The sequence below is a fragment of the Pan paniscus genome, chromosome 7 (assembly GCF_029289425.2).
Source record: "Pan paniscus chromosome 7, NHGRI_mPanPan1-v2.0_pri, whole genome shotgun sequence".
Classification (NCBI taxonomy): Eukaryota; Metazoa; Chordata; class Mammalia; order Primates; family Hominidae; genus Pan; species Pan paniscus.
Genome location: NC_073256.2, coordinates 56987282 through 57013547, shown reverse-complemented (window position 1 = coordinate 57013547; position 26266 = coordinate 56987282). Strand labels below are relative to the sequence as shown.

Sequence of the window (26266 nt, the reverse complement as noted above, 5' to 3'; positions counted from 1 at the left end):
TATACCAGTAAATGTCTTTTAAAATATAATAATAAATACCAGCCAGGTGCAGTTGCTCACACCTATAATCCCAGCACTTTGGGAGGCCGAGGCAGGCAGATCACTTAAGGTCAGGAGTTTGAGACCAGCCTTGGTAACATGGCGAAACCCTTCTCTACTAAAAATACAAAAATTAGCTGGTCATGGTGGCGGCCACCTGTAGTCCTAGCTACTCAGGAGGCTGAGGCAGGAGAATAGCTTGAACCCAGGAGGTGGAGGTCACAGTGAGCTGAGATTGCACCACTGCACTCCAACCTGGGCGACAGAGCAAGGCTCGGTCTCAAAAGTAATAATAATAAATATCATCTCCACACTCTGCATGCTTGACATTTTCCCATTTTTACAATGATTCCATAGACATAGGTTTTATGACCATAATCAGATGAGTAAACTGAGGTTTGAGGGGTTAAGTAACCTATCTTAAGTTTATATAGTGGGTGAGGGGTGGAACTAGGATTTAAACTCAGGTGGTTCTGCTATAGTTTTTTTTTTCCCATTGTATTACACTATTTTTCTATATCAAATTGGGTTTCCCCACAAAATCTAGGTGGACCAACTTCTGAATGTAAACATTGCTGGCTCAGTCCCCTTTGTCTCACAGGAGTCAGGCATCCCCTCCCTTTGTCAGGTGTGTGTGTGTGTGTGTGTGTGTGTGTGTGTGTGTGTTTGCTTGCAGTAATATCTCCTGTGGCATTCTGTAGAGGTTACACATCAGTCACAGGTCTGTGAGCTGCCTTAATGAACAAGGTTCCCTAGCCTAGAATAATCAATGGAACAAAATCCCCATGGACGCTGCCATTTCCACTGTTGCCAGAGACCTACTTGGAGAAGGTTCCCAAGGTGTCAGATCCGACACTTGAGTTTTCTTTATAGGTCACAGTTAGCCTAGAATGTGTGGTAGGGGTATTGCCTGGACGCATAAACTAGATTGCTTCTAATATGGATGTGGTCCAACAATCTCTGATGAATGGAAGTAAACATATCAAAAGCTTCAGAGGCTGGGACATTAACATTTTTTTGAGGCTACTAGTGTTTTTTTTAAATAATGAAGAAGGGCCAGGCGCAGTGGCTCACACCTGTAATCCCAGCACTTTGGGAGGCCGAGGTGGACAGATAGAATGAGCTCAGAAGACCCGCTCGGGCAACATGGCATAAACCCCATCTCTACAAAAAATACAAAAAATTACCTGGGCATGGTGGTGGGCGCCTGTAATCCCAGCTACTCGGGAGGCTAAGGTAGGAGGATCACCTAGGCCTGGTGTGGTGGGTCACACCTGTAATCCTAGCACTTTTGGGAGCCGAGGTGGGCCTGAGCTCAGGAGTTCGAGACGAGCCTGGGCAACACGGTGAAACCCCGTTTCTACTAAAATACAAAAAACTAGCCGGGTGTGGTGGCGGGCGCCTGTAATCCCAAGTACTCGGGAGGCTGAGGCGGGAGAATCGCTTGAACCAGGGAGTCAGAGGTTGCAATGAGCCGAGATTGTGCCACTGCACTGCAGCCTGGCTACATAGCAAGACTTCCTCTTAAAAAAAAAAAAAAAAAAAATGGTGGGAGAGGGCTGAGTCAGTTTGCCTTGGAGGCATGGGGGAGGAGAAGGATGTGAACAGGGAAGTGATCTAAGAGCTTCCCTAGGAAGGAAGGACACCCTTTTCCTGGAATGCTCTCCTGCTCTGCCACAGCTTTCAGTCAATTATCACTGCCTTTAGAATGCTGATCAGCACTCCAGCCCTTCAGAAGTGTCCTTCTGCTCCTCTGGTGTCAAACTCCAGAGTTTACTTTTGGAATTAAGGTTTATTTTCCTTAGGTTTTAGGAAGTAGCTTTTGAACCTTAGAAGAGTCAGTTTCCTTTACTAACTACTGAATGAAGTTAGGCATTCAAAACTTGGGTAGTCATGATTTGAAGTGTCACTTGCAGCCAGGCACAGTGGCTCACCTGTAATCCCAGCATTTTGGGAGGTTGAAGCGGGCAGATCACCTGAGGTCAGGAGTTCAAGCCCAGCCTGGCCAACATAGTGTCTCTACTAAAAATATTAAAAAAAAAAAAAAAATAGGCGGGCGTGATGGCAGGCGCCTGTAATCCCAGCTACTCTGGAGGCTGAGACAGGAGAAGCACTTGAATCCAGGAGGCGGAGGTTTCAGTGAGCCAAGATTGCACCATTGCACTCCAGCCTGGGCAACAGAGTGAGACTCCGTTCCCCAAAAAATGAAATGTCAATTTCATTGAGACTGTATGAATGCCTGACATGCACTTGAAAGTGATGTTTATTTTATAATTTTAGCCCTTCTTCACTACCCCAAGCTCCCAATGCATTTAAAAAATTTATTGGCCTAGCCATTCTCATGGGGTAATATATCGTGACCATCAAAAGATGACACTAAAGTGAATCCTCCATGTATAGCTGGGCTTTCTGCCAGCCTTAGATTCTGGAGAAGCACCCCAGGCCAGGGAGAACGGGTGAAGAGGAGAAGCATTTATTGAAGGTGCTGGTAGCCGGAGCCCTGAGACCAACACAGAATCGTTTTTTCTGAAGGACAACTCAAGGACAGTTGAGGGCTCTTCACTTCCCTCACATCAGAGGGAGCTTTGTGCTCACGATGGGCACGGAAAGGGATACCAGTAAGCGATGCCCCTCTATCATCTCACAAGATCCAGCTGAAACAGGACATTGGTTAGGGCTGGGACAGGGTCAGTCAGCCTTCTCATTTTACAGTGGAGGAAGCTGAGGCTTGAGAGGGGAGGTGACTTGCCTGAGGTCACACAGTAAGTGATCAGCTGTCATCTGAGTGATTTCTTCAGGTACTCTCTCTGGCTGGACCCAGCCAGTGACAACTACCTGTGGCTCAAGCTGAGTTTGGGACTAAATGGTTTTACAAGGACCTCAAAGTATACTCTCTCTCTTCTAGTAGGACATGGGGAATACTGACTTCGCTGAGAGTAAGGGCTCTTTTCCCAGGATTGTTCTAGATCCCCAGATCACTGGAACCCTGAGCATAGATACTAGGCTTTAGCTTCCTGGCTACCACAGAGCCACACACTCTCAGGTAGAAAAATCCCTAAACTGGCTGGGCATGGTGGCTCATGCCAGTAATCCCAGCACTTTTGGAGGCCCAGGCAGGTGGATCACCTGACGTCAGGAGTTCAAGACCAGCCTGGCCAACATGGTAAAACCCTGTCTCTACAAAAAAAAAAAAAAAAAAAAAAATTTAGCCACGCGTGGTGGCAAGTGCCTATACTCCCAGCTGCTTGGGGGGCTGAGGTGGGGGGATCACTTGAGCCAGGGAGGTGGAAGCTGCAGTGAGCTGAAATCATGGCACTGTTCTTTAGCCTGGGCTACAGAATGAGACCCTGTCTCAAAGAAAAAAAAAAAAAAACCCGAACCATGTTTTTAATTTCTTAAAACTGAGAGTACTAAATGCTCAACGTTCATGTTGTGTGCATAAAAGTGAGACTGAAGGATGAATGTGTGGTGTATGGATAGATGGGATGTGAATGAAGCAGTCTCTGGGTCCAAGCTCTTCTGGAAATTTGTGGAACAGACCAGTGGTCCCAGATTTTTAGATTTCATAGGCCAGTAAAATTTCCCTCCAGATTTTTGGAACCAACAAAGGATCATCAACTTTTTTGCCAAGTAAGAACGTTTTTAATAAACTAATGCTGCCTGCTACCATCACAACCTGATTCTTTTTTTTTTGAGACAGTTTCATTCTTGTTGCCCAGGCTGGGGTGCAATGGTGTGATCTCAGCTCACTGCAACCTCCACCTCCTGAGTTCACGCAGTTCTCCTGCCTCAGCCTCCTGAGTAGGTGGGATTACAGGCATTCGCCACCACACCTGGCTCATTTTGTATTTTTAGTAGACACGGGGTTTCTCCATGTTGGTCAGGCTGGTCTCGAACTCCTAACCTCATGTGATCCGCCCACCTCAGCCTCCCAAAGTGCTGGGTTTACAGGCGTGAGCCACCGAGCCCAGCGCCATCTAATTCTTTTGTTGTGGTAAAATATATGTAACATAAAACTAACCATTTTAACTATTTTTATTTTTTTAAGTTAAATTGATTATGTAATGTTTTTGAGACAGGGTCTCACTTTGTCACCCAGGCTGGAGTGCAGTGTTGCTATCTCAGCTCACTGCAGCCTCGACCTCCCGGGCTCAAGAGATCCTCCCACCTCAGCCTCCCAAGTAGCTGGGACCACAGGTGCACGCTACCATGCCTGGCTAATTTTGTTCTTCTTTTTTTTTTTTTTTTTTTTTTTTTGTAGAGATGAGGTCTCACTTTGTTGCTCAGGCTGATCTCTAACTCCTGGACTCAAACAATCCTCTCACCTCAGCCTCCCGAAGTATTGGAGTTAAGAGATGTGAGCCACTGTGCCCGGCCAATTTTTAAATTTGTAATTGAAGCATAATGGTTATGTATAATCGTCGGGTACGGTATGATGTTTTGATCCACGCACACATTATGTAACGACCAAATCATGGTAATTGCTGTATTGTATCCATCACTTTAAATATTTATCATTTCTTTGTGGTGCATTTTCACCATTTTTATGTATACAGTTTTGTAGCATAAAGTTTATTCACGCTGTGTAGCCATCACCACCATCCATTTCACCTTCCCTGACACCCTACCTGTTCAACGCTAACTCCCCCTTCTCCCCTCTTCCAGCCCCTTGGTAACCACTATTCTACAGCTTTTCATTTTCAAAGTATGTTTTATTGTCTTTAGTCTCATCGTGTGAAACCTTAAGAGAATTTCTTTACGGTGGAGAAAAAGTAACTTTATGAAGCCCATTCCTTTCTCTACTCTGGAGAGGCTGGTGACCCAGCCCTACCATTGCAGGAATGAGACGGGATTGCGGGGATATGGCGGGCACTTGGGGTGCTGAGAGTCCAGGTGAACTGTGAGCTCAAGCACCCATGGCGGTCTTGGGGGACCAGAAGACACATCCTGAAACAGCTGAAGCCTCTACTAATTCATCAGCAAGTTTAGGGAGCGGCAACTTTTCCCTGCCCAGCTGCTGGCGTTTCCTTCCCCATACAATTTCTGCTGAGTTTGGGGGAGGGGAGGTTGTTCGAGAGGCCCCGGCTGGGAGAGGTGGGGGGAGGGCGATACATTCTTTTCCTTAAGGAACCTGACCGAACTTTAAGGTCAGAGCTCAGTGGAGAGTGGGAGCTGCAGGGTTACCTCTTTGCCGTTGATTCATCTCTCCACCCTCCCCCACTCTTAATGATCTTTCCATTACAGAACCCAGACCAGGAAGTGCGTGACAGGTCGCAGCTGCAGACACATGGCTGGGAGGCCTGGGCTCCGGGCCAGTGGTGGGAGAGTCTGAGCTCCCCTCCAGCAGTGGGACCCCTACACACACACACACACACACACACACACACACACACACCACTTTAACAACTTGGTGGAAGATGTTCTTTCTTATGGACTGTCACAGGTGATGACGAGTTGGACTTTGCTTTGAGTTTAGGATGTGATTTATATTATAATAAAGGCAGGAGAAGACACTCCCCCCGCCCCGGTCCAACCTGAGTGTTTAGATCCCCCCAACTTACAGTCCACCTAAGTGGTCCTTACCAGATCCTGGGAGCTTTCTATTATCGTGCAGATGCCCCAACTTCTTTTCCCAAAATAGGACCCACCCAATATGGCCTTAGAAGCTTCCCAAGGTATCCGGGGCAGTTGCTAGTCACAGTCTTAATGTCTCCGAAATAGTATGTTTTCCTCTCTATGTTTCTATTAAAATGTCAGCCCCAAAACATGTTTCTGGGTGGAGGTCTAGGTGCAACAGCACAGCCTTTGCAAATACAGATAGACTTGGGTTCAAGTCATAATAGATGAGTTGAGCCTCTCATTTTTCAGTCTTCATTGGGGATGGCTCTTTCCATTTGCAAGTTGTTCAGGAAATGTTAATTGACCCTAAACTGTGTCCTAGGGGGCAGTTGTCACACAGGAGTTTCTGTCTTCACCGCCAGCTGTGTCCTTGGCTTCCTTCCCTGAATCTGCCAAGGCTGGATTCTGGTGCCAAATGTGAAATGGTGACACAAACTTCTAGGAACTGTGAGCTTGGACGGCCCTCCTCCATAGCCGCAGGGCATCTACCTTTGCTCTTCTTGGATGAGTGAATGAACTTCCCTCTTTCCAGAGCAATGCTTTCTTCCTGTTTAGATAGGAGGGAGAGAAGCAAAGTGTATTGGGAATAGGTTGAGCAAAAGAGTGTAGTAAGAGTTTTCTGTACAGCTCTGTCCTTAATGTATCAGTAAACAATAGGGTGAGAACTTTTGCTGGGGAGAGAGGAAGGAGGGAAATTTCTTTTAAGACAACTCTTGGGTGCATTCCTTTGTTAATCACTTAATTACAGCCCTTCTCCCAGTGAGGTAGTGAACTCCCCATTGTGAGAGGTAGGGAGGAGGTGGGGGACACTGGTGCTGATTGGAGAAAGGTGGCAAAATCCCTAGGGGAAAAAAAGTACAGATTTGAAGGAGGCATCAGATGAATCCGTGCATAGAAGCTTGAGCCCCAAACTCAGTTCTCAGGCTGCATTATCCTTTACGACACCCAGAGTCCCTCTGTCTTTTAAGATCCACACACAACTCTCCAGGCCAATAGCTCTTTCTGCCTGCGATTCCCAAGTGGGATTCTACACGTGTCTTGCTGCCCAGCTCGGGGGGATCTGTTTTTGGGGGGTCTCGGGGCGGGTGCAGGGTCCTGGCTGTGGCTTTGGCTAGTGCAGGCGGCTCGGCACTAAATTACAGTGACGAGGTGGGACACACAAAAGGCCGAAATCTTTTTTTAATAAAAACAAAACAAAACTCTGGGCCCCAAGCCCCTGGGCTGCTGAATGGCCATGGCTTCCTGTCAGGATTAGCCGGGCTGCCTGGGCCTGTGTGCTCGGCCTTTCTCCTCAGGAAATACCTTTAGTAAGCCCCGGTGGGGTCCCCATGGCAACGCGCGGGGGGACCTGCTGGCAGAGGCCATTCAGCCTGCCATTGTCCCCCGGCCCCTTTGTTGTGAGCTTTATTGCCGGCCCTCTGGCAAACACAGCAGTTTGCACCGTTTTGTCAGGCTGAATGTGGAGTTTTTACATTTTAATGGGCTCTTCTGGCAGTGGCCCATTTGCATGCAAAATGTCCCTTCTTACTCTTTTCACTTTCTTCAATTTAAAAAAAAAAAAAAAAGCCCTTCTCCACATCCCCTGGGTCGGGGGGCTGGTGGACGCCATTGGCCCTGGGTGTCAGGCCCTGCTAATTGATTTGGTGCTCCCGGCTCTCTTTCCACACATACCTGTGCCCCCCATTTTTGCAGCTCTCCTTCTATTTGGGGACTCCGAGAGTTGAGAGAAACACATTTTTGGGGCTCTCTCCACCCAAACCCTTGTAGGATGGCAGCTGTGACCCGGGATTTCGGTGAGATGCTTCTGCACTCTGGCCGGGTCCTGCCAGCCAAAGGTAAGTTTTCAGTTCCATTTCAAAGCCAAAATAATGTAATAAAAAAACCTCTGCAGAGGGCCCCCGGAGCCCCGCTGCGCTGTTCTGTGCTCCTTTTAAGTTGCTTTCAAAGCCACCCCGAGTTCCTCCCCCACCCACAATTGCCCCCTCATTTATCTCTGGGGAGTTTATACCAAGACTGTAAACATTCCTGGACCACCAGTTTCCCCCATGTTGCTGAGGAGTTTAGCCCTTCTCTCGTAATTTTCTTAACTCAGAAATCAAAAAGATGGAATAGGGATGATAGAAATTGCTACCCTGAGACATCATGCTAATGGAGGATGCCTGGATTTTGTTGGGGGCCAGTTATCCAAGCCCTAAGCCCTTTGGAGTGTAGAACATAGAGTAGGTAATACAAATACTTACTGTCAGCCCAGCACCCCAGCAACATGAGTAAGTGCAAGACACAGGCATGAACATTTTCAGCTCTAGGGAAAGGCACATTCATGTTGGGGAGAGGTGGAGAATGCAGTTTGGCCAGTCTCAGAAGAGTGAGTTTTAAGGCCTAGGAAAGTGATGAGATGATTGCTTGTTGGAGAGAGAGAAGGAGAAAGGCATTTAGGGGAAGAAAAGGAAAATCAAAGGAGCAGTGAGGATATTGGCTCCACTGGGGAGGTGGGACTGGGGTAGTGGCCGAACCAGGGGTGGGAGAGGACGTGGTTGAGAGGCTCCAGACCAGCTGGGGCTGTCATGGAGTGTTGGGGGTCTGGAGCAGTCAGGACTTGAAAGCCGGGACCCTTGTGAGCCCTGTGCAGTCCTGAGGATGTGGCCCAAGGGGGAGGGCGGACCAGCTCTTTTGCCTCGTGTTCTTAATCTTCTCAGTGGGTCATCGGGGGTCATCAGCTGTAAGCTGTAATCAACAGTGAGGGGCTCGAGAAGAGAAGGTGTCAGGTGACTGCTGGGGATTGAGCTGAGGACAGGAGAGGCAGGGTGCTGTCTCCTGTGGCCCAGGCAGAGTGGCACAGACCTGGAGTGGGCCACCCCTCCTCACCCCATGTGCTGCGACAGTGCTGGCTGGACTGAACCCTGGAAGAGTACCTGGACACAGTGGAGGGGCCAGGACCCAGCAGATGCAGCCTCTAGAGCTTGTCCCTGTTTTGTGACTTTGGGAGCCATTTTTCCATGTTTAAATGGGAAGGAACACAAGTCACCTGGACACGAGGAAGCAGGCCCTATGAAATACTAAGTGCAATGCCAAAACAGGGCATTGTTACTGGTCTTGAGTCTGCCACAATCACAATGAACACCTCCCCCATTTTCTCACCTGCCACATTTGGACAGCCAAGCCTGCTGGACTCGCAGGGGCAGGAGAGTGCATTTTATAATTAAAAGCACTCAACTGTAAGGTAATGATTGATACGAGCTATGGGCTTGAGGAAATGAGGGAAGGAGGGGAGGATAAGGCCAAAGCAACCAACTTCAGAATCTCACGGGAGGAGGTAGGATGCAGGGGGTGCCATTAGACAGAATCAAAGGGCTGAACCAGAAGGGCTTCCTCACCTGGGGAAGTCAAGACACTGTGAAGATTGAGGCTACCTTGCAAAGCGGTAAAGCTGGACTCTGGATGTATGATGTATGTGGATTCTGGAGAACCAGGCTACCTGTGTTTGAATCCCAGCTCTGCCACTTAACAACCTAGCTGGGCCATCTTGGACTAATCCCAAATCTTTCTGTGCCCCAGTTTCCCCCTCTGAAGATAATAATTCCTTTTTTTTTTTTTTTTTTTTTTTTTTGAGACGGAGTCTGGGTCTGTCACCCAGGCTGGAGTGCAGTGGTGTGATTTCGGTTCACTGCAACCTCTGCCTCCCAGGTTCAAGTGATTCTCCTGCCTCAGCCTCCTCAGTAGCTGGGATTACAGGCGTGCACCACCACGCCTGGCTAATTTTTTGTATTTTTAGTAGAAATAGGGTCTCACCATGTTGGCCAGGCTGGTCTCAAACTCCTGATCTCAGGTGATCCACCCACTTCGGCCTCCCAAAGTGCTAGGATTACAGGCATTAGCCACCGCACTGGGCCCGAAGATAATAATTCTAACTCTTAAATACTTCACAAGATTCTAAGTTAACACATGCTGAGAACTATGCTGGTATGTAGTAAGCCTCCGCATCCGTAGGATAGAAATCATAGTAGGATCAACCTCATAAGTTTCCTATGAGGATGAAATGGGAGGGTCTGTGTTAAAAGCTTTGTGCAGCCTATGGGATATAGTGAGCGTGCTGGAAATATTGGCCAGTAGTAGTATTGGTGTTTACTCAGATGTTTATGGATCCCTAGATAATATATGGGAAGGCACATGGTAAATTGCAAAGTGCTATGCAAATATGTTGTTATTCTTCACTGGGTTCCTGTTAAGTTGTGGGGTTTGGGGATGGATAACTTCCAGACCAGAGTGGCTGCTGTGGGACCAGGCTGGTGAAGCAGTATTTCAAAATACATTTTCAGGTGTGTTTGTCCATGTGGCATGAATGCCCTGCATTCATAGTCTCTGCAGAGAGGTATGTTCCCTGGGATATCTTTGGTGGCTCTGTTCTATCCCTCAACTTACAAATTGAAATCATTATTTGTTACTGTTTTCTCCCATGAACCTTCTGTTCCTGGCCAGCTGTACAGCCTGGCCTCATCTCCCACTGCCCCTCAGACCAGGGTACAGCCATGCCTGTAAGCACTTCATTCTCTTCTGTTCCCCCCAGACATTTCACTTCTCATCTAAATCCTCTCTTTTCCCTTCCCTGTCATTTTGTCCAACCTCTGCTCTCACTGCTGATACTTTCTTTATGTTTCATGACTTCAGAGCCTGTGCTAGACCTGCCTGTACTTGGTCCTGACATTCTCCATTTGTCTCATGTTGCAATATAAAATCTTCATCCATATTAAGGTGCTGTGCAAATCTTAGCACCCCTGTTAGGGCAAGACATATGCCTTCTGGGCCTTTGTTTCAGCCATTTCTCCTTGCACAGTGACAAGGGCTCCCAGAGTCACCTAATGGTAGCTATGTTGATGAAAGTTCCCTGACTCCTCCTTGGATTTTTGAGAACTGGGGTCTCATCTTGTCATAAGAATAGCAAGGTTTGTATGGGTTTGGGCCTCTGATGGTTCCCATGACTGGTGGAAGACACAGATTTAGAATCAAGAATTGGGAGGCCGAGGTGGGTGGATCACTTAAGTTCAGGAGTTCAAGACCAGCCTGGCCAACATGGCAAAACTCCATCTCTACTAAAAATACAAAATTAGCCGGGCGTGGTGGCGCTTGTCTGTAGTCCCAGCTACTCAGGGGACTGAGGCACGAGAATCATTTGAACCTGGGAGGCGGAAGTTGCAGTGAGCCAAGATCCCAGAACTGCCTTCTAAAATGACTGTGGGAGATTTTTGTCCAGTCCTGCTAGAAGCAAAATGCTGTACCTGTTGGCTTGTTGGAAGTACAAGCCTGCAGTATTTGGGGGGAAAGTAGGAAGGGAAGAGGGATTCAGTAGGGCCTCATTATCATTAATCGTGTTCCTGAACTTGAAAGCACCATGGGAAAATCCCCTCCCACCCCTGCCTCTGTCCTTTCTAGCTGCTTCCTTGAGGATTATCAAAAAGTGTGGGTCTCCGGTGGGCTCCTAATTCCTTCTTAGGGGATAGAGACACCTTAGAGAAGAAGGGTAGGTTTGATGTATGAATCCTTGTCACTCGCACTAAAAGGAGCACTGGTTGCAGCCTGCACAAATTCCCAAGGTCCACCCGCCAGCTGCTTTGACCCAGGAACCTGCGTGGTAATGAGATCAGCAGCCTGAGTTCTTGAACGATGTTCAAGGCAAACCCTAACCCTGACCTTCCCACTCCTGTTGATGAGAACGGTGACTCCATTCTATTGGCATCAAAGCATAAGGCCCCTTTTTTTTCACAATGCACTTTTTTTGTTGTTGTTGAGACAGTGTCTCTGTTGCCCAGGCTGGAGTGCAGTGGCAAGATTATAGCTCCTGCAGCCTTGAGCTCCTGGGCTCAAGGGATCCTCCCTCCTCTGCCTCCCAAGTGCCTGGGGACTACAGGCGTGCACCACTATGCCTGGCTAATTTTTTTATTTTTCGCAGAGACAGGGTCTCACTATGTTGCCAGGGCTGGTTTTGAACTCCTGGCCTCAAGCAGTCCTCCCACCTTGGCCTCCCAAAGGGCTGGGATTACAGGCATGAGCCACTGCACCCAGTCTGCAATGCACTGTTAACACATGGCACCTAGAGCCTGTAATAGTGAACAGCCAGTCTTTTTCAGCCTCAGGCTAGGTCACCAGGGAATCCAGATACCAGATGCCCTCCAGCCTCCATTCCCCACCTCATCTCTCAGGAAACAGATGCATAAAGCAAGTGTTTTGGTGCTGCTTCCCTCACAGCATATCCATGTGCATTTTGAGGACAACCTTTGTATCTGATTCCAATTAATCAGGTTCTCCAGGAGTTGGAATGTTGGTTTCAAGTGACTGAACAATAAAGTGGCTTTCTTCATCTTTCTTGGCCAGTCCAATAAAAGTGTCAGGTAGCTTTTCTCTTGCTAATGGACACCTAACGACACCCTGGCCTGTTGGTCTTGACCAGAGAAAGGCCAGCTCAGGGCAGCTGGAGCTGAAGAGGCAAGGACCTTTCTAATGAGGACATAAGTGAGGAACACTGGAAAGACCAAAAGAGAATAGAAAGTACTGACATGGTAGTTGCAGGGTGCTAGTGAGCAGTCATGCCCCCAAATCAGCCACCTTACATAGAACTCCCCAAATTCAGGGCCACTGGATGGGGTTGTGACGCAGTCAAGCAGGGAGGGCCCAGAAAGCATACAAGCAGTTGGTTTCATCTCCTATAAGAAAGTGGCATCATCCCTGCTTTGTAAACGGAGAACCTGACACACACCAAGAGCACTCCTAGCCGTGGAAAAAAGCCGCTAGAACCCGAGGTTAGTCTGATTTTTGGTTCCTCTGAAAATTAGCTTTTGCTGGATGCTAGATTCAGTTCTGGACTTACTGAGTAGTCTCTGGGTTTTTGACATTGTTAGGCACTGTGGGAAAATTATAACAGGTACGTCTGTGCTGAGTTGCTTGCTAATTCCTAGGAGAGACTTGGACATTTTGGACAATTAAGAAGCAATACAGGCCAGGCACGGTGGCTCACGTCTGTAATCCCAGCACTTTGGGAGGCCGAGGCGGGTGGATCATCTGAGGTCAGGAGTTCGAGACCAGCCTGACCAGCATGGTGAAACCCCATCTCTACTAAAAATACAAAATTAGCCGGGCGTGGTGGCACATGCCTGTAATAATCCCAGCTACTCGGGAGGCTGAGGCAGGAGAATTGCTTGAACTGGGGAGGCAAAGGTTGCAGTGATCCGAGATCACGCCATTGCACTCCAGCCTGGGCAACAAGAGTGAAATTCTGTCTCAAAAAAACAAACAAACAAAAAGAAGCAATACAGCTCTTTGAGAAAGATGCAGTCATAAGTGGTGCAGAGTTGCAGTCCGCCCACTCCTGCTCCTCACTCACCGCTGTTCCGAACAAGTCAGCCAGGAAGCCGCACTGCACCAAGGCTCTTAAAGATACCAAAAAACACCTGTGAAGCTGGAGGTGACCATTCACCAAATTCAAATCCCTCTAATGATCCGCAGCGTAAAATCCCTGGAGAAGGTGTGTGCTGACTTGATTCAGAGGAGGAAAGGAAAAGAATGTCTAGGTGAAGGGACCAGTTTGAATGCCTGCCAAGACTTTGAGAATCACTATAAGAAAATCTCGAGTGCTCAATGGCGCCCAGGCTGGAGTGCAGTGGCGTGATCTCGGCTCACTACAACCACCTCCCAGCCGCCTGCCTTGGCCTCCCTAAGTGCCGAGATTGCAGCCTCTGCCTGGCAGCCACCCCGTCTGGGAAGTGAGGAGCGTCTCCGCCTGACTGCCCATCGTCTGGGATGTGAGGAGCCCCTCTGCCTGGCTGCCCAGTCTGGAAAGTGAGGAGCGTCTCTGCCCGGCCGCCATCCCATCTAGGAAGTGAGGAGCACCTCTTCCCGGCCGCCATCACATCTGGGAAGTGAGGAGCGTCTCTGCCCGGCCGCCCATCGTCTGAGATGTGGGGAGCACCTCTGCCCTGCCGCCCCGTCCGGGATGTGAGGAGCGTCTCTGTCCGGCCGCCCCGTATGAGAAGTGAGGAGACCCTCTGCCTGGCAACCGCCCCGTCTGAGAACTGAGGAGCCCCTCCGCCCGGCAGCCACCCCGTCTGAGAAGTGAGGAGCGTCCTCCCTCCTCGTCCGGGAGGGAGGTGGGGGGGTCAGCCCCCCACCCGGCCATCTGCCCTGTCCGGGAGGTGAGGGGCGCCTCTGCCCGGCCGCCCCTACTGGGAAGTGAGGAGCCCCTCTGCCCGGCCAGCCGCTCTGTCTGGGAGGGAGGTGGGGGGGTCAGCCCCCCGCCCGGCCAGCCGCCCCGTCCGGGAGGGAGGTGGGGGGATCAGCCCCCCCGCCTGGCCAGCCGCCCCGTCCGGGAGGGAGGTGGGGGGATCAGCCCCCCGCCCGGCCAGCCGCCCTGTCCGGGAGGTGAGGGGCGCCTCTGCCCTGCCACCCCTACTGGGAAGTGAGGAGCCCCTCTGCCTGGCCAGCCCCTCTGTCTGGGAGGGAGGTGGGGGGGTCAGCCCCCCGCCCGGCCAGCCGCCCCGTCCGGGAGGGAGGTGGGGGGGTCAGCCCCCTGCCCGGCCAGCCCCCCCGTCCGGGAGGGAGGTGGGGGGGTCAGCCCCCTGCCCGGCCAGCCCCCCCGTCCGGGAGGGAGGTGGGGGGGTCAGCCCCCTGCCCGGCCAGCCGCCCCGTCTGGGAGGGAGGTGGGGGGATCAGCCCCCCGCCCGGCCAGCCGCCCTGTCCGGGAGGTGAGGGGCGCCTCTGCCCGGCCGCCCCTACTGGGAAGTGAGGAGCCCCTCTGCCCGGCCAGCCGCTCTGTCTGGGAGGGAGGTGGGGGGGTCAGCCCCCCGCCCGGCCAGCCGCCCCGTCCGGGAGGTGAGGGGCGCCTCTGCCCGGCCGCCCCTACTGGGAAGTGAGGGGCTCCTCTGCCTGGCCACCACCCCATCTGGGAGGTGTACTCAACAGCTCATTGAGAACGGGCCGTGAAGACAATGGCGGTTTTGTGGAATAGAAAGGGGGGAAAGGTGGGGAAAAGATTGAGAAATCGGATGGTTGCCGTGTCTGTGTAGAAAGAGGTAGACATGGGAGACTTTTCATTTTGTTCTGTACTAAGAAAAATTCTTCTGCTTTGGGATCCTGTTGATCTGTGACCTTACCCCCAACCCTGTGCTCTCTGAAACATGTGCTGTATCCACTCAGGGTTGAATGGATTAAGGGCGGTGCAAGATGTGCTTTGTTAAACAGATGCTTGAAGGCAGCATGTTCGTTAAGAGTCATCACCACTCCCTAATCTCAAGTACCCAGGGACACAAACACTGCGGAAGGCCGCAGGGTCCTCTGCCTAGGAAAACCAGAGAACTTTGTTCACTTGTTTATCTGCTGACCTTCCCTCCACTATTGTCTTGTGACCCTGCCAAATCCCCCTCTGCGAGAAACACCCAAGAATGATCAATAAAAAAAAATAAATAAATAAAAATAAAAATAAAAAATTAGTAAAAAAAAAAAAAAAAGAAAAAAAAGAAAATCTTCTTGTGGTGAAGGTTCAGAGACATGGATCGTTTCCAGATGAGAATCCACAAGCTACCCACTGACTTGCACAGTCCTTCTGAGATTGTTAAGCAGTTGACTTCCATCAGTGTTGAGCCAGGAATTGAGGTGGAAATCACCATTGCAGATGCTCAAAGTCAACTATTTTAATAAACTGATTAGCGGTTGTTATAAAAAAAAAAAAAAGCAGCAGCAATATGGGTTGAGCGCAGCGGCTCACACCTGTAATCCCAACACTTTGGGAGGTCAAGGTGGGTGGGTTGCTTGAGTCCAGGAGTTCAAGACCAGCCTGGGCAACATTTGAAATTTTAACTTATTTTTTAAAAAAGAAAGAAACATTATACCCAATATCTGTCAATTGATGACTGCAATGTGGTATGTCTACACAATTGAATATTATTAGGTCATTAAAAGGAACAAAGTGCTGATTCTATGCTATAACATGGAGGAAGTTTGAACACATGCTAAGTGAAAGAAGCCAGTCACAAAAGATCACATATTGTATGATTCCATTGATATGAAATATCTAGAATAGCCAAATCCATAGACAGAAAGCAGATTAGTGGTTGCTTAGACTGGGGATAGGGGATGGAGGAGTGACTACTATGGGTCAGGCATTTTTTGAGGGGCGAGGGATGGTAAAAATGTTCTAAAGTGAGATTGTGGTGAATGATTGCACAACTCTGAATATACAAAAACCATTAAATGGATGAATATTACAGCATGTGAATTACCTGTCTGCTGTTTAAAAAAAATAGAAACAATACAAAATGGAATGTAATTGAGTGTGAATTTGTGTGGTTCAGGCGGTAACTGTTTTACAGAAAATTAGAGATGAGACATTGGTATAAACAAGGCTTCCTAGTTTCTTGTTTTGTTTTAAGACAGGGTCTGGCTGGGTGCGGTGGCTCACACCTGTAATCCCAGCACTTGCTAACTGAAGATGCAAGGACCGAGGCGGGCAGATCACTTAAGGTCTGGAGTTCAAGGACAGCCTGGCTAACATGGTGAAACCCCATCTCTACTAAAATGCAAAAATAAGCCAGCTATTGTGGCATATGCCTGTAGTCCCAGCTGCTCCAGAGGCTGAAGTGGGAAAATGGCTTGAACCTGGGAGGCAGAGGTTGCAGCAAGCCAAGATTGTGCCACTGCACTCCAGACTGGGCAACAAAGCAACTCTGTCTTAAAAAAAAAAAAAAGGGTCTTTGTCATCCCGTCCAGTGGCATGATCATAGCTCACCGTAGCCTCCAACTCCTGGGCTCAAGCAATCCTGTCTCAGCCCACTGAGTAGCTGGGACTACAGGCATGTGCCACCAAGTCTGGCTAATTTTTAAATTTTTTTGTAGAGACGAGGTCTCACTATGTTGCCTAGGCTGGTCTTGAACTCCTGGGCTCAAATGAGCCTCCTGCCTCAGCCTCCCCAAGTGCTGGGATTGCAGGCATAAGCCACTGCACCCAGCCCCTGGACGTTTTGGATGGTGGACTTTGAGTAGTTTGGGGTAGGAGGACTCTGGAGTGGCGCTGACAGTCCTCAGGAAGGAGTAAGCTTTGCTATGCCAGGGAGGATGCAGCCGTGCTGAAAGCATCCCAACTGGGGGGTTGTGGGGGGGGGCGCGGTTGGGGGGGGGCGCGGTGGGGAGGGACAGCCCCTGGTAGAGAGAATGGGGCTGGGTGGAGAGAGTGGAAGCCAATTGCAGGGAGTCTTGAAGGTGAGGCAGGGATGTGGATTTTATTCTGTACACAGGGTAGATTTTGATCAGGAAAATAATGTCAAGCACATGACAGCTTGGAAGCAGGAGTCTGAGCTGCAGCCCCAGGGAGGCCATTTAAAAGATTATCCCGGCTGGGCGCCATGGCTCATGCCAGCACTTTGGGAGGCCGAGGCAGGCAGATCACGAGGTCAGGAGCTTTAGACCAGCCTGACCAACATTCCCCTTCTCTACTAAAAATACAAAAATTAGCTGGGCGTCGTGGCGCATGCCTGTAATCCCAGCAACTCAGGAGGCTGAGGCAGGAGAATCACTTGAACCCGGGAGGCAGAGGTTGCAGTGAGCCGAGATCGCAGCACTTCACTCCAGCCTGGGCGAAAGAGCAAAACTCCCATCTCAAAAAAAAAAAAAAAATTATCCCGAGATGGTTCCGGTAAAGAGATAGGACAGAGCATACCTGAGCCACGTTTGGAAGGGAACTGGGGTCTAAACTTGCATCAGGAGGAAAGCGAGCTGGTTCTTGAGGCTTTTACAGATCACGTATAGTGGAGTTTTGTTTGCACGTTCTGGTTGGGACGGGCAGGAAGTTACGGATCCAAGCTGGTATCAGCTAGAGCGGGTCTCACCAGGGCCAGTGTTCCTTTGCTGCATTCTCTTGGGGGGAAATAAATGCCTGGGGGTTCTCTTTGCTACATTTTTGTCTTTGGGAGCTGCTTTTTTCTCTGGGATCGGCTGCAATAGGCCTTGTGATGCCAGAGGGTAAGAATTCAAGTTTACTCTTGACCAATGGGTTGCACAGATCACAAGCTGCAAAATATTTAATCACCGAGGTCATTTGAGGGAAATGAGATTTGATCAATAGAAGTGTCTGCTCTGTTCCTTAAGAGTTGAGTCTAAACTGCTTTTCTCCTACCTTCGTTTGGCAAAACCACAGACCATTAAAAATGGAAAGAATAACTTTTTCTAAGGCCCACAAAAGCTTATTTTTAATCAGTTGTGTGGTCTACTCACCTTTGTGGTGTTCCCCTTGACCGGACTCACAAAAATAAACGTGTGCAAGCCTAGTGGTTTCTGAGCCCTTTTAAAGCAGCACCCCTGTTTCTGACAACTCTTATTTAAGATAAAGCCCATGGGTCAATGCAGGACTGGGTCTGCAACCTTGGCCCCCCCAAGAGAAACCACTGTCAGTCCCTGTCAGTTGCTGATCACGATGCGCGGGACACCCATTTTCATTTTTAAGGTTTCTAGCGGAAGCCTGTTGAGCACTTGAGAAAGACCGTGTTTCAAGTAAGGGGGAGTGAAAGAGAAAAGGGAGAGTAGAAAGGAAGGCAGTGAAGAGCCAGGGTGACTGCACGTGTGGTATTTATTGAGCAAGCATTTCTTGAGCAACTCCTGGGCGCCAGGCATCATAGTAGGTGCTGGAGATTTAAAGGTACCGATGACACATCACCACACTCAGGTTCAGAAAGAGGACTGCCCTTCAGTGTGACAGGTGCCATGAGGGGGAGGGCACCTAACCCAGACTGGGAGTCAGCACCGCCCTGGGGGAGAAGTCACCAGCTAGGCTGAGACAGAAGAGTAAGTAGTGAGAGCTGGACAGAAAAAAAATCAGGGGCCCTGTGGCCACTGGGGCAGCCGTGAGCCACAGCAGGGGCTGAGGGAGAGCATGCTGTTTCAGAGCCTTATGCATCGGGGAGCGGCAGTCGCTCCACTGAGTCTCTTAGGGTGAACAAATGGTGAGAAAAGTCCTCTCCAAGGCTGTGGGCGGGATGTGGGTGGTAGGTGAGAGGTGGAAGATGCCAGGAGTACATTTGAACATCCTAAAAGGAAATAGAAAGTTCATTTCCCCTCATGAGTGCAGAGGGGTGTGCTCAGGAGATGGGTAACAGCCCAGGATGGTGAACTCAGGTGTGTCCGGGCCACGGGCCTTCTTGAACGCGTGCGGGAAGAGGCACTGGTCAGGGGAGGGACAGGTGCTCTTGGTGGTATCAGATCTTGTGAGGTGCAGACACCCCGGTGGGTCCAGTGCTCCCACCCAGGGACAGAGAAGGATGGGACACGGGGAGGGAGAGTGTATGGTGGGGGGCCTGAGGGTGTGCCCAGTCAGAGGGCTGAGGAGAAAGGACCTTTGTGTGCGACAGCTCCTGCTGCCAGAGCAAGTGTGGGTTTTATGGCAGCTGTGGCCTCCGGTCCTAATATAGTCAACAGCTCCAAATCCCCTGCCCTGACACCTGTTAGCGAGAGGTTCCCTGAGCTGACCTTTCCTTGGGCTGCCCCCCCACCCCCAGCATGTGCATCTGACGCGTCGAGGGCCAGACCCCCACCCTCTCCGAATCACACGCATCCTGGTCAGCCCCCAGTTGACAAATTGCCTTCTCTCGACTTGGGCAGGGGCTGCTGGGGTTTTGAGGGGCGGGGTTTGTTCAGCTGTTGCTAGGGAAGGGTGAGGCTGAGCTATCCCAAAGGAAATGGGGTGTTCCTCTGGCAAGTGGCAATCTTGGCAAAGAACTGAGCGTCTGGGGAGGGGGCAACTCCAGACACAAAGAAGTCCTGGGGAGGGCCGACCTTTCCCCTTAGGATGGGGGAAATGAAATGTGATCTGCTTAATGCTGCTACAGCTGCTTCCTAACTTTGCCTCTTTCTTCCTTTGACTTTTGGAGGAGTGGGATGGAAAAGAGATGGGGGTTCCCAGACAGCCAGCCATTTTCCCCACTGACCCATGCTCCAATTCCCACTGCCCTGGCTCAGTAGCCTCCAGTAAGTGATGCCCAGGATGGTGCGGCTCCATGTGGCCAGCATAATTCCCTTTGTCTCTCCCCTCCTCCCCTCTCCCTGTCTTCCTCTCTCGCCCCTTGGCTTCCCTTCCCGGCCCCGTGGTGGCTGCAGCCCAGCCCTGGGGAGCCCCTGTGGAAGTGGAGTCCTTCCTGGTCCACCCCGGTGACCTGCTGCAGCTTCGCTGTCGGCTGCGGGACGATGTGCAGAGCATCAACTGGCTGCGGGACGGGGTGCAGCTGGCGGAAAGCAACCGCACCCGCATCACAGGGGAGGAGGTGGAGGTGCAGGACTCCGTGCCCGCAGACTCCGGCCTCTATGCTTGCGTAACCAGCAGCCCCTCGGGCAGTGACACCACCTACTTCTCCGTCAATGTTTCAGGTTGGTAGCCAAGCCCTGCCCTTGCCCCTCCCTAGACCCACCCCCTCCAACCCTCTCTGCCAGTTTCAGGGGAAGGTGAACCTCCTCCCCCTCCGTGATCTGCCCCCACTCTGCTTCAGAAACTGCTGCCCACTAACATTGCTCCCTGCCTGCCGCGTGGCTTGGCTCTCAGAGAGGTGACTAGGTGGGGTGGGCCCCAGGGCCGGAGATCTGGGGCTTCCAGGACACACCTCGGAGGTGATTGCCAGGGCTCTTGGGATGTTAAGACCCTGTGATTTTTTTCCACCACAGCTTGCCCAGATCTCCAAGAGGCTAAGTGGTGCTCGGCCAGCTTCCACTCCATCACTCCCTTGCCATTTGGACTTGGTACTCGGCTTAGTGATTAGAGCCCCTGAACAGGTGGTGGTATCCCTGCTCTGCTGGAGAGGAACCCAGGTGCACCGCAAGGGAGCTGTGCGAGGGCAGCCAGAGAGCCCTGGAGCTCTGTGAACTTGGGAACTTGCCACTCTTAGAATGTGACTTTCACAAAACTAGGAGTTGAGGAAGTGGAGCTGAAATTTTCTTTATGCCATTTATGCACCTCAGGGTGTGGACTTGGCACCAGATCCCCAAAGGTGATAGGAAGGACTGGAGAAAGATCTGGCATGAACCCTGATGGGTGACCACATGTGTATCAAGCGTGTTCTTACAAGAAATAAATACTTATTGGGGAGAGGTGTTGGCAGCTGCTGGGGTGGTGGGTGCCCTATCTGCTCTGATTAAGGAGGGCAGCCCCCAAACCTTAGTGGACACATGGTAGAAAAATTCTGACTGTGGGGTGTTTAGCCCATCCTTTGGAAATAGCATCTAGCCACAGTGCGTCTAGACCTGCCTGGGTTTCCCTATAGTCAGCCGTCCAAAGAAGAATACAGGCTGCCTGGCTCCAGCACACCCAGGTGGCACCACAAGTTGAGAAAGCGCCTTTGAATGTAGGACGGAATTAAGTTAAATAGGAACAGCTGACCCTGATGGAACCACCCAGTGTGAAGGCTTCCAGGCAGTGGGAGGCAGTGCTTTGGGGAAGGAAGCAAACACGCACAGGAACTGTTCTTAAACAGTTTCCATCCCACCAAGAGATCATCACTAAGGGAGCAGTGGGACTGGGATCCCCATGGGGAGGGTGTCCGTGTTCATCTGGAACTACACTAGCCTTGGTGAAATCTAGGGGTCCCTAGGAGGAACCTCAGTGCCCCTTCTTCTTCCCATAGATGCTCTCCCCTCCTCGGAGGATGATGATGATGATGATGACTCCTCTTCAGAGGAGAAAGAAACAGATAACACCAAACCAAACCGTATGCGTGAGACACTGTTTCCTATCTTACTGCCCTTTGGGTCTGGGCATTGGGTTTAAGAGGGGAGGGGAAGGCTGAAAGGGGAGGAAGAGGAGGGCACATGGGGTCACGGTGCCTGTTCAGCTAAGTGCCAGGCACTGCTCACAGGTGTTGGGCAGATGGGCAAGACACCTCCAGGTCCTGGCCTGGGCCCTGCTCCTGAGCCTGACCAGCTGCTCCTCTCCACCCTGCCTGTCTCTCTTGGCTTTCCCCGGGCAGCCGTAGCTCCATATTGGACATCCCCAGAAAAGATGGAAAAGAAATTGCATGCAGTGCCGGCTGCCAAGACAGTGAAGTTCAAATGCCCTTCCAGTGGGACCCCAAACCCCACACTGCGCTGGTTGAAAAATGGCAAAGAATTCAAACCTGACCACAGAATTGGAGGCTACAAGGTACGTGTGTGTGCATGCGAAAGTTAGAGTAAGGGGCGGCCGAGTTAGGAAGTCCTGATGACATGCTTTTCATTTTTTTAAGTAATACTTTCCACCTATACAGGTTATTCATTAAAATTTTTAAATACAAAAAAATGCAAATAAAGTTTGAACATTTCTTCAGTCTTCTTTCTGTAATATGGTTTTTACATAGTTGATCACATCATGTATGTAATTTCCTTGCCTTGTCATTTGTTAACATGAGTCTTTTCATGATATATTTCAAGCATGAATATTTGAAACATAATTTTTCATGACTGTATAAGATTCCATTATTTTTAAATCCCATAATTTGGCTGGGCATGGTGGCTCACGCCTAAAATCCTATCACTTTGGGAGGCCGAGGTGGGCGGATTGCCTGAGCTCAGGAGTTCGAGACCAGCCTGGGCAACATGGCGAAACCTCCTCTGTACTAAAAATACAAAAAATTAGCCATGCGTGGTGGCAGGCTCCTGTAATCCCAGCTACTGAGGAGGCTGAAGCAGGAGATTGCTTGAACCCAGGAGACAGAGGTTGCAGTGAGCTGAGATCACGTCATTTCACTCTAGCCTGGGTGACAGAGTGAGACTCTGTCTTCAAAAAACAACAAAAAAAGTCCCATAATTTAATGAACTATTTTGTGATATTAGGTATTTTCTGTTTTTTCACCATAATAAATAATGTTGCAGTGAATCTCTGTCAGCATTTTTTTAAGCGTGCTTCCTTAGGACAGATTGTTACAAGTGAAATTACCAACTTAAAGGGTGTAAGCATTTTTTTTTTTTTTTTAAGACGGAGTCTCACTCTGTTGCCCAGGCTGGAGTGCAGTGGTGCCATCTTGGCTCACTGCAAGCTCCACCTCCCAGGTTCATGCCATTCTCCTGCCTCAGCCTCCCGAGTACCTGGGATGTGTGGCCATCATTCCCAGCTAATTTTTGTATTTTTAGTAGAGACGGGGTTTCCCCATGTTGGCCAGGCTGGTCTTGAACTCATGACCTCAAGTGATCTGTCCGCCTGGGCCTCCCAAAGAGCTGGGATTACAGGCGTGAGCCACCGTACCCAGCCAGAAATATTTTAAATTAATTCACCATGCACTCACTACACACAAGACACCATGCTTTAAATGCTGCAAGATAGCATTCCTGCCCATCAAAATTTTCCAGTCTGATAGGAGGCAAATGTCCATGAGCAGCTACCGTAAAAAGTAGACTGTGATCAGTGCTTTGGTAGGCAGAGAGGAAAGGGTGAGCACAGTTCTGACCAGAGACTGGACTGGAGGAGATGGTTTTTGAAATGAGCTGTCAAGGGCAGTGGGGGCTGGATTCTTAGTGTAATAGGAGAGGTGCACAGTTGGGAACATTCTTGGTGTATTTGGGAGTGTTTGCAGAAGGCACATCTGTCCGGATCACGAATGACCTTGAACGTCACAGTGGAGACTTCTGGAGTCTTTACACCCCATCTGCCAGCTTGCAGAGTGTGAACGGGCTGGTAGGGGGCCAATCCACGCCTTGTCCTAGCCAACCCTGCAGCCTGGGGCCCTGTGCCACCAGGCTCTGATATGGAGGGCAGGTGCCACGGGGTGCCGACATTGTCATGGGGCTTCTGCGTGCATTTTCCTCTGGACCCTCAATGTACCCCTTTGGCATTTCCCCTCAGGTCCGTTATGCCACCTGGAGCATCATAATGGACTCTGTGGTGCCCTCTGACAAGGGCAACTACACCTGCATTGTGGAGAATGAGTACGGCAGCATCAACCACACATACCAGCTGGATGTCGTGGGTAAGAGGGCAGAGGCAGCAGGAGGAATGAGTTTAGCGGGAAGAGCCAGGCTTGGAGAACACAGCCGGGGTGTCCAGGTTTCTTAGGGGCAGAGTCAGGATAGCGATTGGCACTTCTTGGCTTTGTCACTTTGAGCAGGTCACTTCTCCCTTTTGAGCCTCACTTTTCTTATCTGTAAAATAGAGTTAAGATCAGACAGTAACACGGTCAAAGCTGGTTGTCACTGTGAAATGGAAGGTGCTGTTCAGGGTCTGTCCTGAAGGAGGCGCTGTTGGAGAGGTGTTAAATGTAGCATAATAGGAGCTGTCGCTTAATGCTAGCAAGATGCCAGGCTCCTTAAATACCTGCCCTGTAATGCTCGTGGCACACCTGCAAGGTGGGCAATATTAGTCTAGCCCTGCACAGGAGCACAGGCGCATAGGCTCAGAGAGGTCAGACACCTTGCTAATGCAGAACTGCACACCTGTGCCAACTTCAGGGCATCACAGGAGACTCTGGGAAGAACATTGAGCCTCTTGGAGCTATTACCGCAACCTTTTCCTCTAGGAGTTCTGAAACTCACTCCCTAGAGATCATTGGGTACAGAATCTCTCAGCCAGTGTTCTTCTTGATTATGATGATATGGTCTAAGAAGGAGATTGTGGCCAGGTGCAGTGGCTTATGAGCTCCAGGTGGCATGATGGGATTACTCATGCCTGTGATCCCATCACTTTAGGAGGCCAAGGCTGGAGGATTGCTTGAGGCCAGGAGTGTGAGACCAGCCTGGGCAACACAGTGAGACCCTGTCTCTATAAAAAAATTTAAAAATTAGCCTAGTGCAGTGTCATGTACTTGTAGTACCAGCTGAGTTAACTGAGGCTACTGAGGTGGGAAGATCACTTGAGCCCAGGAATTCGAAGCTGCAGTGAGCTATGATGACACCCTTGTGCTCCAGCATGGGTGACAGAGTGAGACCCTGCCTTTAAAAAAAAAAAGGTTAAAAGGAGATTCTGATCCAAGAGGTTGGGGTAAGATCTGAGATTCCGCGTTTCTAACAAGCTCCTAGGGGATGCTGGTAGCACTGCTCGTGGACCACACTTTGAATAGCAGGAGTCAAAGTGACTCTCTGGTTTTACTTAAGGAGGAGCAGATTGTGCTGAGGTCTGGGGGTGCAACTGAGTTAGAAGGTTCTCCATTAAAGCATGAGCGACTTACTGTGACTGTAAATATGATGACTGCCTTGGGGAGGAGGATCCTGATGGCTCAGGGCCTGAAGAGAGGGTGTCCCTTTCCCCAGCTCTGTTTTGAGAGGCTTGGGCTCAGCAGAAGTGCTGGGAGGTTTACAACCCATCACTGGGAAAGCCAAGTGGGGCGCAGGTGAGCCCACCCCTCTTTAGCCATGGCAAGGTCCCCATGACAAGTGCCTCCTCTCCCATCTTCCACAGAGCGGTCCCCTCACCGGCCCATCCTGCAAGCAGGGTTGCCCGCCAACAAGACAGTGGCCCTGGGTAGCAATGTGGAGTTCATGTGTAAGGTGTACAGTGACCCGCAGCCGCACATCCAGTGGCTAAAGCACATCGAGGTGAACGGGAGCAAGATTGGCCCAGACAACCTGCCTTATGTCCAGATCCTGAAGGTAATCATGGCACCAGTCTTCGTGGGCCAGTCTACTGGGAAGGAGACCACTGTCTCGGGGGCTCAAGTTGCTGTGGGCAGGCTCAGTGCCCCCGAATGGGATCATTCCTCACGCTTCAGGCACACACACTCCATCTCAGTAGGGATCTAGCCACATCCCCCAGGACTAGTGACAGAGGTCACAAAGTGGAGGTGAGCTGGGAACAGAGGGCTGCAGGGATGGGTGGTGCTGGTCTGTAATAAGCTTTGAGAGCAACGTCACTGGGGCTTTGGGGTCAGCTACACAAGGAAGGCATTTGGACCCCTGCCTTTTCATTGCCCGAAACCAGAGCCTTTCCACCAAGCGTTTCCCAGTCTTAGCCCTGTGTCCTGAGTTACGTACGATCTTTCTGGCAAATGGGGTGCATGATAAGAGCATCTCTTATGAAGAGTTGGAAAAACAAATGCCACATATAAATTCTAAGCCATATGAGGATGAGGAGTAATGGCATTTTCTTCCTTTTTCCTCTCACTCCCAGACATTCATTGTCCCTGAATGCTCCATTAATCCAGGGAAGGTAATTGCCTAAATCTCCAGTGGGTCTCGCAACAGGAAGGAACCAGAAGCTGGGAAAGTTGTTTATCTCTTTGTCCCAGAGTTAGACCTCATCCTCCCCTAGCTTAGCTGTCTCAGAGATATACTGGCCCTCCCTTCTCTTCTCTTTGCTGCTGGTGCTAAAACTGCTCTGTAGGTCATTGGCCACTGTCTCCACTCACAACCCCTGCTCCAGTCCTGGAGGGAGTGGGTTAAACACAAATAGAACATTCCATTTGAAGCAGTGATTCTTTTTTTTTTTTTTAATCGAATGCTTTGGACTTTTGAAGTCCACTTGTTCTGTACTTGTAAAAGGGAAAGAAGGCCGGGCGCAGTGGCTCACGCCTGTAATCCCAGCACTTTAGATCGCTTGAGGTCAGGAGTTTGAGACCAGCCCGGCCAACATGGTGAAACCCCATCTCTACTAAAAATACAAAAATTAGCTGTGCATAGTGGTTGGCACCTGTAG

The 26266-nt window shown here is 50.3% G+C and overlaps 1 protein-coding gene across 21 annotated transcripts in view; it reads left to right on the top strand.

Moving 5' to 3' along the window:
* Window positions 1-26266, top strand: part of FGFR1 (fibroblast growth factor receptor 1) — a 59194-nt gene that overhangs the window by 20593 nt on the left and 12335 nt on the right. For 7 of the 21 annotated variants that reach the window (XM_063606725.1, XM_063606719.1, XM_063606720.1 and 4 more), the window contains exons 3-7: window positions 19783-20049; window positions 21297-21386; window positions 21639-21811; window positions 23486-23609; window positions 25034-25224. In XM_063606725.1, the coding sequence (XP_063462795.1) occupies window positions 19783-20049; window positions 21297-21386; window positions 21639-21811; window positions 23486-23609; window positions 25034-25224 (845 nt within the window). Of the gene's footprint in view, window positions 1-7425; window positions 7494-19782; window positions 20050-21296; window positions 21387-21638; window positions 21812-23485; window positions 23610-25033; window positions 25225-26266 lie in introns of those variants that run through there. The other 14 variants (XM_063606726.1, XM_057302996.2, XM_063606722.1 and 11 more) reach the window with 4 other exon arrangements.